At 38.1% G+C, this 18781-nt stretch overlaps 1 protein-coding gene across 7 annotated transcripts in view; it reads left to right on the top strand.

Moving 5' to 3' along the window:
• ralgapa1 (Ral GTPase activating protein catalytic subunit alpha 1) overlaps positions 1-18781 on the top strand; it is a 61610-nt gene that overhangs the window by 31716 nt on the left and 11113 nt on the right. For all 7 annotated transcript variants that reach the window (XM_032548303.1, XM_032548309.1, XM_032548308.1 and 4 more), the window contains 6 exons: positions 108-232; positions 3377-3448; positions 3571-3694; positions 3926-4081; positions 7170-7328; positions 8948-9075. In XM_032548303.1, the coding sequence (XP_032404194.1) occupies positions 108-232; positions 3377-3448; positions 3571-3694; positions 3926-4081; positions 7170-7328; positions 8948-9075 (764 nt within the window). The remainder of the gene's footprint in view (positions 1-107; positions 233-3376; positions 3449-3570; positions 3695-3925; positions 4082-7169; positions 7329-8947; positions 9076-18781) is intronic.

Here is an 18781-nt window from a genome sequence, read left to right as displayed (position 1 = left end):
GCAACTGATTGAGCTGCCTTTAAAACTGGTTATTCCTTTTTTTTGCCAGAAGCTGTAAATTCAAATCATCCTTGGTGCTTCATTTTCTTTACACATTTTCTCCTTAGAGAGGTGAGGAGCTGAATATGAGAGCAGTGCAGCAGACCGAACCGGAGACTGAGACGCCTCAGTCGGCCTTCTACTATTGTAGGCTCCTCATCAACATACTGGGACTCAACTCCTGGGAGAAAAGGTAAGGCTTCCTCAACAATACTGGAAAACTGTGTTGAAATGCTACACTTATCTAACTTAATGTTGAAAGTATCATTCTGCTATTTTTTGGTCAATTTGTTTCTTTTCTTTGCTTACATCGGTTGTTTTTTTGTTTAGTTTTGTGTTTGAGTATTTTCCAGGTCCGGAAAAATATGAATAAAGAAATGAGATTTAAAACATTCCCTGTTTTGTTCTGAAAAACCTCAGTCTATCCACACACAGCCATTGATCTCCCCTTCCACATATTGATGAGTCTATCCATCCAATCAGTCATCTAGTCTTTATTTTTTATTTCAAAGTTTCATATTTGGAAAGCCTGTACAATGTAGAAATACCAGTAATAAATTCACAGTGAACTAACAAGATGCAGCTTTTTGTTAATCTTTTAACAGTTTATTAGTGGGTAGTTTTATCAATACATTTTTCCACAACTGGCCCTTTGAGAAAATTCATGACCTCAATTTAGCCCAAAATGAAAATGAGTTTGACACCCCTGCTTTCAAAGGAATGACACCCTTCTAATTTAAGTTTGGAAAAGTCTGGGGCTTTAACATTAAAATGTACAGAAAGCCTGGATTATCATCGTTAAGTTTAAGGATGTAGGATTTTCACCTAAGCAACGAACCTAACAGGAAGATTTCTTTGCACATTTTAGCATGAGATGTTTCAAATGAAGGGTAATTTCATAAAAGGTATGTGTGGGATATCTTCTGTATTTTGTTCTTCCCCAGAGCAAACCAAATGTTTGCCTAATGCATATAAAAGAAAAAGGTGAACTACATTGAGCTAATTAGAGACTATGTTTCTCCCCATTCACGTCATGCAGCATTTCATCTTCTCAATGACTCGGAGCTGGAACTCACAATGTCGGGGTATTGCTTTAAATGCGCCTGGCCAGCTAATGGACGCTCATCACTCTTTATACTTTATCCAGGGAATTACACTTTCTGCATTCAGAGCCACACAATAGACCTGTCTACACACTCATGTGTGTGCGTGATAATGAGGACAGCGCTCTATTGATCAAACTCGGCCCATTTGGTGTCAGAATAAAAAAGCAGTAGTTGAAGAAGAGCGCGATTGAGGGGGCTGTGGCAAATCAGAAACCAAGATGATTCAGACCCATGTAGATTTAGTCGTAATGATAATAAAGAAGATAAATAATGAAGCAAAAAGACTGAAATGAAAGCTCAAGAAACTTAAAGGGAAAATAAGGAGGCAGATAAGAATGAAAGGAAAAAAGGAGATGTTGTCTAATCATCTGTTATTGTCACCAACTTCTCTCCAGGTATTCATATGAGGCATTACAGACACTAAGATACTGACAGTCACCCATGTGTATCCCCTTTTATGCTTTTCCCTATAATCCAGGGTGTAAATGGAGTCTTTGAGAGCAGAGAATGAGGCCATTACCAAGTATCACTTTAATAAAGAGCAAATTGCTCTCTCTCGTTTTCTCCCTCTCTCTCTCCTTTTCTTTACCTCTCTCTATTTATCTCCTGCACTCCCTCACTCTTTTTCCCTTTTTCTAAGAGTGAAAAGAACGACGTGTCATTATCAGTCCACTCCAAGCTTCACTGCCCAAGTCTTGGTTTTTATATCAGCCGTACAGAGGTTGAGGGTCGCTTGTTGGCACAGTTTCAACCGCCTTTAGACAAATTATTCTGCATGAGAGGCTTTTGTTTTTCTTAAAAATCACAGCCCATCTTTCTTTCTTGAGAGCCTGAAAGTGTCGAAACTTTGGACATTTAGACTTTTCCCCACAATGATGGTTTTTGAAGTCAGAGACTTGATTTTCAAAAGGTGTTAAACATACTTGTCACGAACTTCAGGGCCATCTTTTTGTACTTAAAAAGATTTTATTTTTTCTTTAAATTGATAGTCAGACACTCTTGGTTTGTGAATCTTGTTCTTTTAGCCATAATCTATTAGTTTTGTATATATCTGCAGTAAGTAAGGCTCCTAATAACCTCTTGGAGCTACTCTCCAAATAGCTCTATTTCTTCAATGAACGCAAAATATGAAGGAGTAAGAAAAATGCAACCTTTAATATATTTTCCTGATGAAAAATATCTATTCTTGTTTCCACCACCATTTTTAACCTACTAAAATCTATGCAACACGTTTTACTATCCTGACATAAATTAGTCTTCCAGGTTGGACCTTTACAATCTCTCCAGGTCATCTAGGGTCCTACCCCTCTCTCACTACACAGGCTATAGGATTTAGGTCTGAGGGCTCAGATGGGTACGGTGGAAAGAGGATTTTGTGTCTGGTAAACCATGTGTTTATTGAACTTTATTTTTTGATTATGATCATGTTTGAAACTGAGCTTTTTTTTTTTAGTGATTACTTGATTTGTATTTCTGATGTTTCTGTATTTCAGTGTTTTCAAGATGCCATGTGCTTTTGCAAGGTTCCTAGGTCTTTGAGAGAAGAACAGGCCCACAACACCCCAAATATGCTACCATACTCAACACTTATTCATTATCTGTTTTAGACCAAACAGATAAAGTTTGGGGTTCAGATAACTTTACAGATAAAGGCCAGGTTCATCCGCCTGGCCTTTAGACCAGGCGGATCGCATTAGATTACAAGATTCAAGTTAAAGTTAAATTTAACTTAGTCCTCATGTTTATATTCATGATGGTAGGACAGAAAAGGCTTTGATCCTTACTTAGCCTCCCAAACTACAGATTGTCAAGTTTAATTCCCATTAGCCCTGGTGGCCATAAGTTATCACTCTACACACTTGCAGCAGTTCTGTAACACCGAGCAGTTGGGGTTTTTTAGTACATTGTTCAATGTGCAAGGCTTTGAGATAAATTTGGTTCCTGGTTCAGCCTCGTTATGTCACAAATCCAGTTTCGTATATTTTTATTTATCACTTTTCCTATAAATAGTTGGGAGTTAAAGTGAGTGGTAATCTACGTTACTGAATGGAAATATATTCTGATGGAGTCGCACAAAAAGATGATCTTTTCTGTAGATTTTAACATTCCATACAAGTGTTATTCTTACACACAGACTGTGTCATTTCAAATCAAGGTAAAGGATTAAGATATTTTAACTCAAAGCAGTGTTGGCAGCAATGGCTTATAGCTCGTGTATCTGTGTCTTGCAGGAGTAACTTTCATTTGTTGAGGAAGAACGAGAAGTTACTGAGAGAGCTGAAGAATCTAGACTCACGGCAGTGGTGAGCAGCGCTCATCTTTCTCTGTGAACCTCCTTTAACTCCTCTCTGAAACCTATTTATTAACCTGAGAGTTCAAACCAACTCCCTGTTGGTGCTGATTACTTTCTGTCATTGTCTTTCAGCCGAGAGACTCACAAGATTGCAGTATTTTACGTGGCTGAAGGTCAAGAGGATAAACACTCCATACTCACCAACACCGCTGGCAGCCAGGCTTATGAAGATTTTGTTTCAGGACTCGGGTGGGAGGTACTAAAACTTTTTCTTACATACTCTACATTTACTGGGAGAATTTGTCATCCTAAATCACAAAGTAGACAAATTATTTAAACATGGCAGGCGTGGATTTTCTTAAAATCCTGAATTCCAAGTCAGAAATACACAGATTTATCTTTTAAGGTGTTCTTGAAACTTCAAAGGAGGTCTATGTTTTCAAAATGAAAACAAGAGTGTCATTATGCATGTTATGTTATGAATTAGGTCGACCTCAAGACTCACTGTGGGTTCATGGGAGGCCTTCAGAGAAATCACAGCACTGGCCAGACGACACCTTACTATGCCACATCCACGACCGAAGTCATCTATCACGTGTCCACTCGCATGCCCCCTGACCAGGATCAGAACCTCACCAAAAAGGTACAAATATGACACCAACAAAAAAAGGGGGAATTCACAAAGCAATGCAATTTATTCAGTTATTTGCCACGATTTTGCATGTGCTGTCTTTATTTCTTGTGATGTATTTACTTGTAACAGATCACACTATAGATGCAGATACAAACATCTAAGCACTATGCTGCTGTTTCTGTAGCAAATTGTAATTTTTCTCTCTTAGCCTCAAATAGAGCAGGAAGTAGAAACTATTATCTGTCTGGAAATGGAAATTATTAATCTAATTAGAGAGATGGCAGCTCAGGAGGTAGGGGTCTGTTCTGTAACACCTGCTCTGTCCATTTCAGTCGTTGTGTCCTTGTAACCTTGACCCATTATATTTTTAGAATGTAAAGCATCTTGAACTGCCTTGTTCCTGAGATATGCAATGCAAATAAGCTTGGTTGATTGATTGATCCCTAATCATTGGAATAATTAATAGAAGAATCAACTTACTGAAATCACTTTTACAAGTATGGTAACCTGCACTGATGGTAATTTTATCAGTTGCACGCTGTATTTTCTGCTTTCTTTGTAACATTTTTAAATGTGTCCATGAGACACATCAGACTTTTATGTTCCTTAATATCATCAGGCAAACAAGCAGCTAAACAAAGTCAAATGTCTCCCAAAATAACCAGACATGCATCCAGTTCTGTTTTATTTGTAAAAATTTTGTTTTTTAATTTAACATCTTTGAATGCTAATTTGTCAAATTAAATTGCTCCTGATATTGTTGCTTTCTGTTGGCTAAATAGCAGGATTTGATTGTTGCATCCTTTTTCTTTTTAAATGTATCACAATAAAACTGTTTCAATGAATTAAATTAAACCCTCTCATTTAGAAGATTGAATATTCAACATTAATAATAAGCAGAAATGTATGTTATTTGCTGCTGTGTTCTGGTAACGCTGTCTTACTCAGTAATCCTGCTTTGGTTGGGCTGGCAATCATGTCTGCATTTGTTGTGAGGCTAGTATAAGTGCCTAGGCAGGCAGGTTTTATTGTATGTGTCTATATCTGTGTGTGTGTGTGTGTGTGTGTGTGTAATCACACCTGTCACCCCCCAGGCTCCGGGTGCTCTGCACATGGCCATAATGTCCTTTTAATCAGATCATACTTCCTGCTTCTCGGCCTATCACATCGCTTCAGGCAGCTGATTGGATTAGCAGCGTCTGGCCCGACACCATCCGTCTCACTGATCAGCTGATGGTCCCATCAAACATGCATAGTCACATACACACACCTGCGCGCACGCACTCACGCAGGACTTAAACCTGTTTAACACACATCCACAGAGGGTTTTTATTAACCTCATTCTAACCACGGCTATAAATTTGTGTTAGCGCTGCAGGGAGACGCGCATACAGCCATAACACGTTAGGCTTAGACGTAAAAACACGTACAGACAGCTCTTGGCGAACGTGTCCACAAACGGTCTAAATGGACACACAAACGCACATTGGTTCTGGCAAAGCGTTTATCTTCCATCCTCCTGTAACACTCACGCAAACACAATCAGTTTAGGCCTTCGCAGGGCTCCTGTCCAGGTTTCCCTCTTTGCTGGGCTGTGGTTGTCTTATCGCAACACAACTGCGAGGGTAAAAGGATTAAAGGAGCATTACACCAACTGATGTGACACTGCTCTAATTTTCTTTATGAAAAAAAAAAAAACTGGGTTAAAAAAACCTCTAACTGTCCTGACATCCAAAAATATTTCATAGTTTCTGATTCTCACCAAAACTCTTTCTGACCTGCAATTACAAATACAGAAAAATCTCTCAAGGAAAGATAATGGAACAATCCGATATGTGTCCTGCTATTAGAGAAATGTAGAAAGATCAATGGCTCCAAGTTATTTATGCCTTTAAATCCAAGTAGTTTCATCATAATAAGGAGGCTGTCAAACAGCCAAATGACAATGTCATTTGAAGGGTTGATTGGTGTTTGGCAAAATGGCATGGATAAATTTTGAGTTTCTTAAAGTTCTTTTTTTAATTTCTGCTTTTCTTTGTTTTCCCTTTTCTAGTCCTATGACATAGTTTCAGTTGAATCTTTATTCGTTTTCTTTGGTACTTCATTTCATTGTTATACTTGATTTTGTTCTATGCACTACAAAAATTTGGTCATAAGAGCAATCTAGACCAAACTGTTTGAAACAATATCAAATCTCTGCTGACATCCTGTCTTTAAAACCATTTTTTCCAGGATTTCAGGATACCCAGTAACAGATTTCTACTGTTTTTTTTGTAATTCAGATCATCAGAATTAATTTTACTATTTAAGATCATCTCAGAAAATACAGGAAGAAAGTTTAAAGAATTAAATGTCTCATAAAAATATTCTGAAAATTGTTAGCTACTGGACAAATATTGTTTAATAAAGAATACTGTCTAAAGTTCAGAGAGAAACTCATTTTAAAAAAAAAATCCTAAAATCAAAAATGATTGCTCTGATCAATTATTAACATACAAGAATGTATGCTGCTTTGGAACAAAGGATAAAGGAAATAATCTTGACTTAAAAGAATAAATATTGGAAAAAGTTTAAATGTTTGAAAGGAAATTGCATCATTATTTCTCTCGGAGCCAAAGTCTAGACTGACATCAATCTGAGGGTGTTTGACAAACCTGAAAAGTAAAGAAAGCAAGGGGTGTGTGCGTGTGTGTGTGTGTGTTGGCAGACATCAAGGTTAATGACGGCGCTGTCACCAGCTCTGACTGGAGCCTGCTCACAGCGTCACATATGATCCCATCCATCTTCCAGCTTGTACTCCATCTTCCCAGGGCTTCACTCTGTCTGGTCGACGACTCTCCATCTTCTCCCGGTCACTCCATCATTCCCAGGGCCACCTATACCATGCACATGCATCCCAAATCAAAAAGCCTTGGCTTTTGATGGATACAGCCTATAACGTTTAGTTGTGAAACTATCTCTGCACATGTATTTTGTTTGCATTGTAACCAATGATTTCACAGTGTTCTTCTGCTTTGGTCGGATTATTAATCCCCCTTCACTCTTCTGCTCCTGCCCATCAATCTTTACCCCCCTCCTCCACCTCCCAACGCTCCAGCTCCGACACCTGGGCAACGACGAAGTCCACATCATTTGGTCTGAACATTCCAGAGACTACCGCCGAGGGATCATCCCTACTGAATTTGGGGATGTGTTGATTATCATATACCCTATGAAGAACCACATGTATTCCATCCAAATACTCAAGAAGCCAGAGGTAAAAAAAATTAATCTAAGCAGCCCAAAATATGTTGTTTGGTATTTCAGTGCATTCTTGGAGTCCTCTGAAAACTGTAGATCATTTCAGCTAATCATTTAATTCTGGTAATGATAATTAGTTTCCCACAGCTCTAATCAGAAATAACTAGACGTGCAATCTTTTGCTGAGCTGTAATTGTACAAAAACAAAATATAAATCATTGACCAATCAGAGTAATTGAGGCAAGGTTCTGCGGATGTTACCTCTGGAACTGTTAAGTTATGTTTACATTGCAAGAACTTTAGTCCTTAGTCTTTAGGTTTGTGCGGAGCAGAGGAACTAAGAATAGAAGAAATTAAGCTTCTGAAACACATCAGCTTGTAGGAAAGCAATTCTTTTGAAATGTTTTAACTTTATTATTCACTTTAGTTGTTAAATTCAATATGGTTTAAGTTATACAGAATGATTATTATCATGACCAAACATGCTATTTGTAAATTTGAGAAATGAAAAAGTTGAAACCAGCTGAAAATGTAATTTCCCTTATGCTTAAACAGTTTTCTTTTTATAACAGATAGTTAAATCGGTTACTCTTCAAAATATTCATACCACTTGAATTTTTTAGTTGTAATTGCCACAAAATGTGATTTTGAAAAATGTCCATTCAAAGTGACTGCATACACACCACACTTTTCAGATTTCTATGAAAGAAAAAAAAAATTTTGTTCACTTCACAACTATGCACTCCTTTGTGTTGGTCTATCATACAAAATCCAATGAACACAATAATGTCTGTGGTTGTTAAGTGATAAACTGTTAAGGCGTGCAAATACAGTTTCTCAAAGTACTGCGATATGAGACATAAAATGTAGCATGGAGTCAGCTTATAAAATAAGTGGAATAATCACAACAGTATTGAGGCTGGGATATCAAAGTGAGTTTTCATTGATTGAGATTAAACTATTGAAATGCTCTTTTGTAGCCGCTATGTTGTTGTTTATATCTTCCCTGACATTGTAAAGATCATGAAAGCTGATAAGGAGTTAGACTGTAAATGTGAGGGGCTTTCATATTTCAATTGATATTTTTTTTCTTTTCTAGGATACACAAATATGCTTTCATCTGGTTAATGTATCAGTCTAAAACCCACAGACATTAATGCTGCAGCACTGATGGCATAACTCTATTTCAAACAAGAGCAAACACAATAAAAAGCTCTTTTTTTCTGTATGACATGGATACCACAGCACTAATGGCATAATCATATTCTCCTTCATTCATTCTGCAAGCAAAAATATTGAATTATCCTGAATCCAAGAACAAGTAAGATAAGATATGGCTTCTGTTGTTGTCCTGAAAGCACATATATTCAGCCACAGCGGGCTTGGCTTCGAGACCTGGTCCAGAAACAAACCCAATAAAAGCTTAACGTTATTCTCTTTGGTGGATTCCACAAGCAAAGTATTGAATTCAATCAGATAGCCATTGCCTGAATCAAATATTGTATCGTTTTTTTAAAAAAAAAACCTATTGTGTCAGTCATTATTTGGCTGGTAGCCTCCAGATTGTATTCTATTTCATGAAGTTTAGATGTTTCGTCTTTAAGCTGTGTTTTTTCCCCCCTGTGTTTGTGTTAGGTGCCATTCTTTGGGCCACTGTTTGATGGTGCTATAGTGGACATGAAAATTTTATCCACCATGGTCAGAGCCACAGCCATCAACGCAAGTCGAGCTCTCAAATCGCTCATTCCTCTCTACCAGAACTTGTATCCTTTGAAGCACTCGGTTATCAGAATGTGGAAAGCTAAAGGTAGGTCGCTGAGGCAGAGATTTCCTTCCCTGTCTTCTCTGTCTTCAGTCGGTCTTCTATCTCATGCAACTTTTGGTAGTTTTCAGTGAGTTGTTTTAGCTGTTTAAATGTGATTCACAGAGTTTTCAAGCGTCTTCCCATTAAAAATGCCTTCTGTTTGCCTTCTCATTCCAATATCTGCTTTCTGTGAACTTGATAAGTTATCACAAAAGTTTTTCCAATTTTAGTGCAATTGTTTGGTAAATAAAAGTTTTATGCTATTCAAATTGTTATTCCTTACAATCATGGTGTAACTTATGTGCACTCCTTATATACACTCTTTAACATCTGTGTTGCTTTGGCAAAATCTGCTTTCAGGCAGACGCCAAGCGATCAAAATTGCATTTACCATGATGAAACAAAAATGTTTTCTTGGAGAATATCTGTTAAATTTGAGACAAAATGATGCAAGCTACCCAATAAAAAGCTCTATTGTTTTAAAACTGCAGGATAAAATATGAGTTCTGGTGTCACCAGCAAGTTTGCAAGATTCTAAAATATCTTTTTTCTGTGAACAACTTCAGCTACTAAAAAAAGTGTTTGTAGTAGAGTTCTGTTAATAGTTGGGTTCTGAGCAGTGCGGCTTAAATTCTCAGTGTTTGTGTGAGTGAGAATGTTGTTTGATGCTCAGCTTGAGGAGTAACAGTTGCGAATCAATGTCCAGTGATGTTTGGTCCTGTGATAGAGCCGTGTTTCGTCTGAAGTGCATTTTAGCGGTGCGCAGGAAGGTACAGGGGATGTCTTGTCTATGTGTTGCTGCGCGTCTCCAAGTGTGAAGGGGGAAGAGAGAAACGGACGAGAGCGTGTACAGTTTGCCTGATCCGGTGTGATGGTAGCTCGGTTTGAAGAAGCCAGAAGTCGATACTTATTGATGAATCTCCTCGGTAGCTCAGTTTCTAAATGAGAGGCTTTGCTCTGCGGTCTCATAGACAGTCATGCACACGCACACACACCTCCACACAAGTGTCCACCTGTGCACGTACTGATAATTACACTCACAATGTCCGAACACTCCCGAGGTGAAATAATGTATCCAATAAGTGTATCCACAACCAGCTTTTTCAATGAATGTACAATCAGAGACTATCTGATTTGTAAGGTAAGAATTTCCTTCAAACTGCAGTTCTAGCAATTTGATCTCAGAATGACGCTGTCCGTGTGTCTTTCTGTCCATTTTTCTGCGAATTTCTTCGTTTTAAAAGGCAACTTTTGATTGATTGGCAGTAAGCTTCCAAACTGGGTTGTTCAACTTTTCAAGTTCTTAAAATCCTCTGGCTGCCTAAATTAAACCAGCAAATGTCCCCTGCAAACCTTCTCTGATGTTTTTAATCCATATTTTATTTTTTGTCTTTGTAGGGACAGATGCATTCAATAAAATTTTGTAATTTGAATCATTAGGACATTAATTAACAATCAATTTAAAAGTGGAATTTAAACAGATTCATTCACACCCACTGAGTGACATGCAGTCGTATTCAGGCTTGTCAGATTAAAAGTATCTTTGAGAATAGACTTCAAGCATTGTTAATAAACATACTCTTCTTTAGAACCACATTGCTGTAATCAAAAATGTAACTCAAATCCTAGCCACAATTATCGCTTTTGCTTGTGAACGTCTTTCTACCGCACTTCCTCCTTCCATCTAACTTTCTATTAATATTCTAGAATGCAGCCCTTAGCGACCAATCAGCGTATTTAGCAATGACCTCTTCTTGTGGAGGGAGTTGATATTTGCTGAACAACGGTTAAGTGAGCCGTGTCTTTCATTATTATGTAGGCTACAAAATATAATTTCTTTGAAATTGTTTTGGACTTATGTAATATAAGTTTATACAAATCAAATTGGTGAGCTAACCTCATTATTATAAAGAGAACATTTGAAGCTACATTTAATATAATTGTTTGTCATCACTTCTGCCTGTGAAGATGAGCAGAACTGAAAGATTAAAAAAAAGATATTGCTCACAAATCAACACAGAATGAAGCATTTGGACCCAGGCATGCATGTTACTTAAAGATTGGATTGAAAATAATCTAATGGGCAAAACCTCTCCAGGGTGTCCTTAGGAAGATGTAAGATTACTTTTCAACTGTTTGTTTTATTTATCTTTCAATCTTTTTTATTTTTTTGTTTTCTTCTTCTGCTTTACCTTTTCTCCTCATATTAGTGTTCCCTTCGTCCTTGTTTTCTATCTTTCTTGCTTTTCTTTTCCTTGACTTTTACCTGTTTCTCCTATTCTGCTTTTGTTATAAATGAACTGGCTAATTGAAGAACAGAAGAAGAAAGACCTCCTAGCTATAAAGCAGAGATTTCCAATCTCATTTCCACCTTCTTTTGCATATTTATGTCCTGGTTTTTGCTTGCTTGTTGTGTGTCTCACTTCCACTGTGCAGACACCTCTGCACCTTAATGTTTTTGTCTTTCATCGGTGTTACAGCCTCAGTGTGTTTATATATGGATGACAGTCTGTATGTGATGACACACATGTCTTGCATGCGTCGTTCTGAGTGTTTGTGTGAGCTGGAGAGAGTCCCGGTGTGTATTGATCGGTGGTAAGCAGCAGGTCGATGTCTCTGACAGGCTGAATTACAGTAATCAGTCATTATTGACTCCCCATGTCTCTGCTACGCTCACTGCTCTCCTCTGTCACCACTTCTCTGCTTCTGCTTCTTTTTGTTTCTTTTTATCCTTCAGCTCCTCCAACTCTGTCGGCTTTTACATCCCTTCTTGTCCATCCCAACATTCCTGTTTCTCCCTCTTTAATTCTTTTCTTCCTCTACCGACTTCTATTTCTTTTATCTTAGTGAATGTTGTTCTGGAAGCTCGTCATGATTTAAGCCATCTTGATGTAAATCTGCAGAAAGTGAATTTACTGCTTCAGATCTTATTGGACTAAAAGGTCTGAGCCAAAAATATAATTGTTTCCCATATTATCACATCATAGCGTCCTTGTAATCAGGGTAATTTCATTGCTAAGTATATATAGGTTTTGACCTAAATAGATGGTGTGCACACATCTCCAAATTGACCGTTCAGTTTCAGGAGCTCCTCATTTCTAAGGCACTCCTGAGCCAGTAACACTTATTTATATATTCATGGTTTCCAGTTCATCATTATACACTTTTGCAGTGTCAAAAAGGGTGTCAACACTCAAATATTTTCTTTCAGCAACTTCCTCCCTGCTTCCTGTCCTTTTTATTTTCTGCACCTTGCAGTAGCAAAGAACATGTTACTTTGGTCTGATTGTGGGAAAATCGATTGATTTTATTGAGATGGTCAGTGTAAAATTCTGACTTTTATTGCGACATTGCTGTGCTTTTTTCTTCTTCTATGTTTAAGAATTAAGTTTATGTAGAGATTAATGTTTATTAGCTAAATTAATCAGAAAGTATATTAGGTACTTTGTATTGCCTTGCTGCTGAAAATGTGCTATATAAATAAAATTACCTTTACCTTTAGGTTGCTGTTAGTTGGAGCCACTCTAAGCATAAAACATGCTGTGGTGAGTTAATCTCCATCAGCACAGAAAGAAAATCTGCATTGTGTAGAATGAATTAACTAATGTTATCTGGTAATTTCTGCAACATTTGAGTGGCAATTTCAGAAATTCAACTGCAGTGGAAGATAAGTGTGGCTGATGTGGAACCACAGAGCTACAATGCTCACATGGTAATCAAATTGTGTATTCTCTAGTCTAGAGTCAATTACATCAGATTTTGAGATGTAAACTAAATGTGGAGTAATTTGTGGACTTTGGCATCTTGACACTACAGGGCAGTAACCTGGAACACTGGCGCTTTATATATTTAGAGAGAAATGTGTATAACATAATTGATCAAAACTTTTATTGAAAACTTTTTATAATAAATGCAATAAAGCTCAGAAAGCTCTTACAGAGCAATCTGAATCTTCCAAAATTATAGTGGGCAGGTCTGAGCTTTACACAATAATTAATAAATTTCCATCAATGCGACATCAGTGAATTATGATGCACCAGATGGAGTCAGATTTCAGAGACTGGGTTCATCTGTTGATAATTTGCATGTTTGCAGATTAACTTGTCCTCTTTGTCATGAGTTCCTATAAATATCATTTATCAGACTTTTATCTTTAGCTTTTTATGTCTATGTAATCGGCAACATTTACCAACCATACCTGGAAGTTGTGACATTGTTCACATAAGAAGGTAAAAAAATAAATGCACGAAGTCTTGCATCAAGATGTGTGTCATTCATTGCTCTGTTGTGTGACAAAACGAGACTCGCACAGAGGAGGAATATGGAAACGAAGGGCAGGTTGGCGTTGCAAAGTATGTCAGTGATAACTGGCATTTTTTTCTCCCCTTTTCCTCTTCCTGCCTGCCCTCTTCTCTCCCTCTCAGTCTCTTGGCCCTTGGGGCAGTCCATCTGCCTTTTCTCTGCCTCTGATCTTTCATTCACCATGACTAGAGCCATCCAAAAGCACTTGGAGTGCCAGACCGCAGGGGCAGCTGTGTGCGAGCATGGCTCTATCTCACAATATCAGCCCATTGCAGGAAGAAGGTCCAGTCCAAAACTCCCCACATGAAAATGCATCCTTCACCAGTTTTCAGGAACTTTCTCTGCCCTCTGATAACTTGTGCAAACACAGCAGCAGATCTGTGCTCAGTGTAGGGGAGCATACCGCCATCAATGCATTCCTTTGATTAGACCAGACAAAGGTAAGGAGCTGCCTGCTGAGTGATAGATTGGTGTCATATCTTGAAGCAAGTACTGGATGTAATTTAAATCTGATCAATTTCGCTTTATTCCACACAGTGTAGCTTCAGGTGCTACTAGGTAAGAATAATTATAGACATGCTATAGGATAATAAGACTGTAAACTGCTCGTGTTTAAAATGTATCATTATATTTCATAAGTATTTCTATTTTTAGAATATTATATAGTGACAAATGCAACCTTTGAATTAGTGCGAACAAGCAGCCACTACAAACAAGATAAATATAATTATTTTACATAATATATATATGGATCAAGTTGAAATAAAATGAGATCTAATAAAAGCAATAACACTTACATTAGTAATAAATATTTAGAAAACACATTGAAATGATTGTTCAATGTACTAAATGTAAGAGCTTTCCTAAAATTGCAAGTGCCGCAGTAGTTTTCAGACGTTCAGATACTTTATGCTTAGTGCTTTTACTGAATAGCTCCCTTCACATCTATTACAACTTCAGCAGATCAATAAGAAATTAGTATTGAATTATATACAATATCTAACATCTTAATATATTCAAGGAGGGTTCAGAAGTAAGCCACTTTAATGGTTAAAATCTTTAATATAAATGCTTCAAACCTGAACGACAGCGAATATTTCTTGTAGAAACTCAGTTTTGTGAGCAAAACTTCTGGTTTGAGTCACAGTTGAGGTTTTATAATACAGAGATCAGTGTGTAAGTGTGCGTGATTGCTGTTTCTGCAGCGTCTCTGGCAGTCCTCCATCTGCTTCTGGGTGATTGTGGTTCTGGGGAACAATGTTGGAGTGATGCTAAGCTGCTGCACAAACACAGACCACCACGCAAACACCCACTGCCAGCGAGTGTTTGCGTGTGGATACATTTTTTAAATGTACATCACCTATGCAGTGCCACTCCTGCACGTGATGGCGTCTGTGTAAACGTTTCACTCCCAGGATTACAGCGAGTGTGGGACGTCCCCCTCTGTAGTAGTTGATTGGCAGAGATAGCGGCACTGAGGCTGGGGTCAGCATATGGCTCAGTATGATAGCGATGCTTTGTTTGTGTGTTGGTGTGTGTGTGGCTGCCTCTTTCCTCTCTTTCACACACTGTTCCCTGTGAAATGATGGCAGCTCTGGGCATGTAGCGCTATTATCCCCCATATTCACACACACACACACACGCGCAGCAGCCAACGCTAGCGGCCTGCTTGGCTTCTCTTTGACAGCTCCCACAATAGAGCTTATTGTCCAAGTGAGGCTACAATCTGCTGTGTGTGACAAGGAGTGTATGTGTGTTATATTCTGTCGGTGGAAAGGTGGGGAAAAAAAAAATCTGAAGACATTTTCTTATTGCTGATAATGAAACTTGGTCATGTTATCCATAACCTTTATTGGAACCATCACACCTAAAAGCTGCTTCATTTAGGTATAAAATAATCTGTGCTGTTGCCTTCATCTTGCCTTTTATTTTCAAATGAACACATCAACGTTTAGAGTAGTGATTGAGAAACTGGCAGAAGTTAAGCTGCTTCTTTTAAAAATTTTGGGGAAAAAAGCCATCACGGATCCCACAAAGGATCTGATCAAAAATAGGAACGAGTCAAGATTTAAACCTTGAGCTTCGATTCGGGTGGAGGTTATTGTGGTTAATTATTTCCTGTTGGGTGGTTGGAGGAAGTGAAAAGAAAGTGATGAGGCGAACGGGATCACAGCTAATCTGTTCCATTTCTCCTCCTGGGAAAAGTGTCTTTGTCTATCCGACTATAAAGACACAGGCGTACTTGTTACTGTTAATCTGTTAGAATATGAGGTCAGTTTCTCAGTAAATCAACACACTGGCTAAATATTAATGCTATTCTAATACGCTTAGAATAGCATTAATATTTTATTTGCTGCTATAAATGCCAATTTAAATGTTTCCAGGGAGAGTATACTGGATGTCAGAAATAATTGTAATCGAGTCTTTTTATATATCCCTCTTTTCTGCCATCCATCTCTTTCCATCCCAGTCATTCCTTCATAAATCCATCTTGCCATTCATCCAAATCCAACCCTTCCAGTCTAATCTTCCACCACAAACATCCATCTCTCAACACACCCATCTTTGTTCATGTGTCCATCCATTCATCCATCCCATGTATCCATCCTTTCACTCATCATTCCTTCTACAAGTCCTTCCATTAATCCATGCATCCATAAACTTCCTCCAGCCCAGACAGCAACTCGTTCACAGTCTGAGGACTCTTTTCTAGTTGAGCTCTACGGCCTCAGGTGCTATTGGTTTTATACGAGCCATTATTCTTAAATAATAATTCTTAAGTTAGACACACATTTCAGTATTTAAACAAGCTCAGATTTGCACGTAAATTCAGCATTGTGATTTGGATAAATAATACTGAGAACATTGCTTCATACCATGTTTATGCTCCAAGTCCTGAAATATATGGTTCCCGTCTTAAATGAGAGACCGATGTCAGTCTGCGTAAATGCCTGTCACCGAGATGTGCAGGCACATCAGTTGTTGCCATCAGTGGCTCGATCACACCTTGTTGGAGCAGACCCCCCTCTGACTGGTAAACAAGTTAATCTGCGGCGTTGTGTGTGCGTCAGTGCGCGGATGCTCTCTGTGGCTCGGTGTGTGAATGTAAGTATTTTGTGTGACAAGGTGTTTAAGATTCAAGTAGGGATCTCATAGATGACCGAGGCCGAGAAGTGCTGCACAGCAAACTGTTTTGTCATGAGCGCTAATGGCCACCTTGAATTTGGGCTTGTGGAGACCGTAAAAACTGTCCCAAAGGCCGGAGAGCTTTTGAATTGTACAAAATCTGTAATAATTAATAGCTGTTACTAAACTAATAAGGCGAGATGTGAAAAAATATGTGGCACACGAATTAAGAGTTGAAAGAAGCCTGCCAGGTGCTGCTAATTAAATTAACTTAATTAACTGATCAACATTAAGTCTGAGCACCATTTTCAAAAGTTGTTGAATAGACAGATAGTTGCCTCTCTGGAGCATACAGGTGTGTGAGTTAACACAACGTCAACAAATAGAAAGACATTAGCAATTAGCTTACAGAACCAACTGTTGCTGCCCATGAATGCACTGCTAGAAAAATCATTCAGCAGGGTAACAATGCAAAACGGCTGCCATTCTTCTCATTATAGGATCTGTGCTGATGAATTTGCTAGTTATTTAAACTTAGTGTATTTTAGAAAACGTCCTGATCTAATTCTTAAGAGCAGAAAAGAGTGATAAGTATCTGCATTTCATTCTAGTTGGTGAAAAGAGTGTAGATAGAGCTTCAAAATATAAAATGGGGAAAAAAACAGGACAGAGACAAAACAAGTGATGCATTTAAACTCAACCTGTTCATCAGGTGGTTAAAGGTTTAAGGCTATTAGTCTTAAAGATCTAAATCTGGTCATAAATCTGGTGTTCATGTTTTGTTTTGAATATTTTCGGTGGTTATCATTCATGCACCCTCTCATGCATGAATGACGAGGCTAATGTGCTTCCTTTGATGGTGGAGATGTGAAAGTAAAGGTCTTTGCTCACAATCAGGTAGAAGCCCTAAACGCAAACAATTTGGACCACCCATCATACATGGGGAGCCAAGGGTGCCATAATTAAATAAATCAATACATCCCAAAATTGAAATGTATACACATGACAATTAACAAAAAAAAAATCTTCATCTTAAATTAGAATTTATTTCCAATACGTATCTCCCAGAAGGAACTTGCTAATGGTTATTTTTGATTTGACCTGTGGTCAAACTCTTTCCTATTTTAAAAGCGTCGACTGACCCTAACTTGGCTGGGAAATAATGTAAGATTTTAACATTTATACTTCCATTTATCTCAATAATTAGTAAACTCCTCTCTTCACAAAATTCACCACTAAAACAATCAACAGGTTTAAGCAGATGTGTGAATGAAGCAATGTTTTCATTCGTAGGTGTGGAAATTGGTGAGCTGTAAATTGACTCAGAGACAGCATGACTGTACTCTCTGTTAGCGTGTCACATAACATCAGCGCAAACCTTTCACAACAACTGTCAGGCAGGGTGGTAGAGTAGTGATGATTTGAGTTTTCCACCAGTTGGACGCAGACATCTTTGCAGCCATTAAATGGATCATGAACTCGTCTCTATATCAAAGTTTTCTATAGCCAAAAGTAAATCAATTTGTCCGACAATTAAAGCTGGGCATAAACTGGGTTACCAACTGGAAAAAGTTACCCAAACTCTGCAGCAAATTTACAACAGAGTAGTTGGAATATAAAAGAATGAAGATGTTACAATGACCCAGTCAAAGTCCGGACCTCAGTCTTATTGTGTTTTAATGCTTTGCATTCAAAGATTTGCAGCTTTCTCTTAATAAAACATGTAATACAAATATGTCACCTTTTATTTCTTTATTATCAGGATTAATATTATTTATGGACAAATGTATGTATATGAGCAGTATTGTCTAACTGCCTGCAGATAAGAATAGGATTCATCTCCTTAATATGAGAATTGTTATTATAGCCTTAGTGACAGTTTGATGCACTTTAGCTGTGTGTTTGTGAAGTTGAGTGCATATGAATTGTAATTGCGCTGGCAGCTTTAGGGCTCCCTGATGGTAGCAGGGAGGAGGGTGAGCGTCTAAACGTATACACACACACCCACCCCCACGCACACACACACACACACACACATGTCAGAAAGTGAAATAGTCGGGCGACAAGGGGCCAATTAATGTATCACGTCTGTGTTTTTCTCTTCGGCTTCTGCTTCTGCACCAGGTTAAAGAGCAGATGAATAGGTGGGGTAAATGCAATTGTGGCCCTATGTGTGTCTCTTTCATGCCTGACGTCCGGCAACAATAAGCAGTGCATTAGACCAACTTATCTCTGTC

Source organism: Xiphophorus hellerii, chromosome 19 (genome assembly GCF_003331165.1).
Source record: "Xiphophorus hellerii strain 12219 chromosome 19, Xiphophorus_hellerii-4.1, whole genome shotgun sequence".
In the NCBI taxonomy this organism is placed as follows: domain Eukaryota; kingdom Metazoa; phylum Chordata; class Actinopteri; order Cyprinodontiformes; family Poeciliidae; genus Xiphophorus; species Xiphophorus hellerii.
This window is presented reverse-complemented; position numbering and strand designations above follow the sequence as displayed.